A 3,897-nucleotide genomic window follows, 5' to 3' on the forward strand; every position below is an offset into this window, starting at 1 on the left:
CGAGATCGGTCAAAGGAAAGTCAGATCTGACAGACTGTTTAAAACGTAAGATGACATCTTCTTTATTATTGACACGTTCGAAAATTTATTGCAATGCTTCTATCACTTAACTTTATTGGAACTTTAGTCTTCAGTCAAAACGACGTCCGTGATTATGATAGCTTCTCCTACCCTTGTTTTAATTTTACATTCACTGGTAATATGTTAATGCGCAACAGACATTCCCGAATCGTCAATGTTATATGTCGCATTTAACTTTTGGAGCTAAAAGGTAGCATTTATAACTGAATGAAAGGCATTTGCGAGTCGCGACGATCAAGTTGCTGAGAATATTACTCAGCGGTAAAAAGTTACTTTCGACAGTGAAAAGTATTGATTGATATTTCATTTGTGGATAAGAAATTTATGTGGACATGGTGAAGCCTTAAACTTGATTGGGCCGACAACGTCGTATAATTTTGTCTGTAATGGTGAAAAAGAGTTGGTTTTATGTTGTGAAAGGAACCCTACGTTTTAAAAAATGGCGGTTCGGTTAGGTTTTGCAAGAGGACGCCGACTGACTGTGTATGTCACGGGTATTCCTTGACCGTTAAATTCACAGGCCTTCTGATTTCTGAATATTCGTGCTGACTTACAGAGAGAAAGATCATATGGCTTTTGGTTTGTTCTAAATTGTCTGATAATCTGATGCCTTCGCAACTCGCTCCCTTCTTTATCGACTTATTTATGACGGACCAAAAAGCTATGCAGATCTTTTTGACCTTCATTCCAATCTGCACCACACCATACGCGAGTCGCAGTTGGAAAGATGGGGCCCACTGACGCTTTCTTTGGTACCGGACTAATAAAAACTTTGTGACTGAGTGATCGTATTTGATCCAACCTTTTCAACCTATATATATACACGACAGAATATATGATTGTCCAAATCTGAGTGGGAAAAATCCAGAGATTTCTGCTTTCCTGTTTTTGTCTTTAATTGTATTCGAAGGGGTCAGAATTGGGGTTGAGTTACAGGTTTTATAATGTTTTTCCAAGGGATGAATTCTCCCAAGCCAGATGAGAGCTCCAAGCATAACCAGGATGTGGTTATGCCGGGCTTCAGGTTTCATCCTACGGAGGAAGAATTGGTGGAGTTTTACCTTCGCAGAAAGGTGGAAGGAAAGCATTTCAATATCGAACTTATCACTTTTGTCGACCTCTATCGCTACGATCCTTGGGAACTTCCAGGTTTTTTCCACAAGATAATTGTGAGATAGAGATTAGATGATTCTAAAATATTTTTAGGTCAAATTGCTTTGAAGTAGGTGTCCAAAGTTTTAAAATGCTTTACTAGGGTTTTAAATTTCAAAATAAATCCAGGGCTTTCTCTGATTTAAGATTTTATGTAGCACTGCTATGATGGGAAGGAAGTATTTGCACTAGAGCAATTTTTTAAGAAGGAAAATACGTAATTGCACCCTTATACTAGTTTGCAATTAGATCATAACTCTACAATAGAAAGTTGGAAGGAAGATACCAATTAGAATTATCTATTTTATCGGATCTCTTTTGTAAGATGTTCCCAAAAATTTATGATGGCTCTTAATCATAGTCCTAGCCCAACGATCTTAAGTTTTCTGTGTGAGGGTAACTCGTTTATGTTGTGATCATGTTTTTGGTTTTGGCTTTGATAGGTTTGGCTGCAATTGGAGAAAAAGAGTGGTTCTTTTACGTGCCGCGAGACAGAAAGTACAGAAATGGAGATAGGCCAAACAGAGTGACAGCGTCAGGGTATTGGAAGGCCACGGGAGCAGACAGGATGATCCGCGATGACAACAATTGTTGCATCGGATTGAAGAAAACGCTTGTATTTTACAGAGGCAAAGCACCAAAGGGTAAACGCACCAGCTGGATTATGAACGAATACCGCCTACCGCAGCTTGAAATCCAAAGAACTCATAAGGTAGGTAACCTCTCTGCTGATGAAAAACAATTTGAACTTTACAAATGGGTGTTAGTTGCACTTGTCTAACCCTAATGAAAATTATTACAGCAGAACGAACTGTCACTTTGCCGTGTATACAAAAAGGCTGGAACAGGCGAAGACCGTCTTGAACCCAAGGAATCTCACAACCTACCTGCAAAAGTAAATGAAAATGGTGAATTTTCCTTAGCGGCAATCACAGAGTCATTTAACAGGCGCCCTTGTCAAGGCAATTCAAGTGAATTTGTCAGGCTACAAGAGTTGCCAGTGGCTTCAGCAAATCATAATAACGATGACAGAGAAATGAGGTGCAAGTTAATTGTGGAGGAAAGATTTGCAAGTCAGATGGAATTTGCAGATGCAGAGTTGGAGAACATGCAGGCACGTATTGCTACCGAAAGCGCGTGGAGTCGGGGGATGGGCGAAGACGTTCAGCTGTGTTTGTATCCGAGAGCTCCGCATCCCACGCTGGAAGATCTCTATAATCCATGCCCACCACAACTTGTTGTTGCTTACAACACCAGCTTGCCGGCATGCTCCGACAAATTGTGGGAGTGGAACCCTGTAAGAAACAATGGCGCACCCTGTTGATTATTTGCCAATCTCACACAATTTCTCTTTTCATGATAGCTTCGTCAAAGATTTTTAAGTAACTATACACAAACTAATTTGATCGCGACATATATTGCCGAATTTCTGTAGCTGTTTAATTAAATAGGATGAATAATCAATGTTGCACTTCTAGGAGAACTTGTGTATTCATATCACAATTGCTGACTGTCGATAGACAAAAGCAGTCTTTTTTTTTTTCTTTTTTCTGTAAAGATCAGTATGATCAAGACTGTCTCAATGATCAGATTGTAGTATCTGTGCTTATTTGCTCAGTTTTCATTTTATACAATTTAATGACTTCCGAGATTTTGAAAGGTATAGCGTAAAAGTCAAGGAAACTAGAGTGGCCTGTGAGTGGAATTTTATGCACGGGATTCCAATAATTAGGTCCTCAACGCGTAGCAAGATTATGATGTGAAATTTCATTTGCACAATGGCTTTAAAGGATACGATACAATTTATCACATGCGTAAGGAGGCAAAACTTAATAGTCTCTGTAAAGAATGGAAAGAAAATCTGCACTGAATTTCTCTTCCTATAAGCCTTACCGTTTTTTAGGTAAGCATATGCTTCTTCAGCTGATGTCATGACTTAGCTCACATATCTAAGGTGTAGGATTTCTAACTTATAGTTCAATAGATCCAGTTTATTTGTTTTTTGGCCGCGCGTGCGATGAATTTAGTAGTCTGATTTCAGATATCAAAACCTCTAGTTGCATCTGTCAATGAATTTTGGAGGTATTTAATCAAAACCCCTAGTTGCATCTGTGAATGAATTTTGGAGTATTTATATATGGAGATTCTCAATTTAAAAGTGCAATGGCCTGTTGTATTACAGCTACCTCCTGACTTCCAAATCCAATACTTTCAGACACTACTCTTGCGCTAAAAAAGGTAGCCGTGCCCATAAAACCTAACACCCTTGCTACCGTCACTCGTAGCGTGTCAAAAATTTACGATTGTTCTTAACAATCAAATTCAGTTTTCAACTTACTATCATGTAACTACGTGTCATCTCACTGAGAGGAATTATGGTCGGAATTCCTTGACAATAGGAGAAGGTAATGTGCTTGGAAATACTGAAAAGATTTTCAGAGCGATCTGGTTGAGAAATTTTGAACCAGTCGCACGCTAGCGGAAACTCAACTAATGTCAAAAAAATAGCTTTGGTAAATTGCGAATCTAAGATGTGTGCTTCCATTGCGCCTGCACTCTCTAGTTTCAAACAAGTATTCAATATGTTTGAACTGACGGCTGATATAGGAAATGAAGTGATTGTTTAATTCATCTCAAACTGACAAGTCTTCAAGCATTTCTCAG

At 38.8% G+C, this 3,897-nt stretch overlaps 1 protein-coding gene across 2 annotated transcripts; it reads left to right on the forward strand.

The window, feature by feature from the left end:
• The first annotated feature begins 650 nt into the window (after positions 1–650).
• Positions 651–2,892, forward strand: LOC131036747 (NAC domain-containing protein 35). Of its 2 annotated transcripts, none has more exons than XM_057968719.2 (3): positions 651–1,230; positions 1,677–1,945; positions 2,039–2,892. In XM_057968719.2, the coding sequence occupies exons 1-3, from the start codon at positions 1,026–1,028 to the stop codon at positions 2,555–2,557; spliced, it is 993 nt and encodes a 330-aa protein (XP_057824702.2). In that variant the 5' UTR covers positions 651–1,025; the 3' UTR covers positions 2,558–2,892. The 2 variants fall into 2 exon arrangements, with proteins under 2 accessions (XP_057824702.2, XP_057824701.2); XM_057968718.2 differs by having other exon boundaries at positions 657–1,230; positions 2,036–2,892.
• The last annotated feature ends 1,005 nt before the right edge of the window (positions 2,893–3,897 follow it).

The sequence above is a fragment of the Cryptomeria japonica genome, chromosome 3, assembly GCF_030272615.1.
Source record: "Cryptomeria japonica chromosome 3, Sugi_1.0, whole genome shotgun sequence".
NCBI classification, from domain to species: domain Eukaryota; kingdom Viridiplantae; phylum Streptophyta; class Pinopsida; order Cupressales; family Cupressaceae; genus Cryptomeria; species Cryptomeria japonica.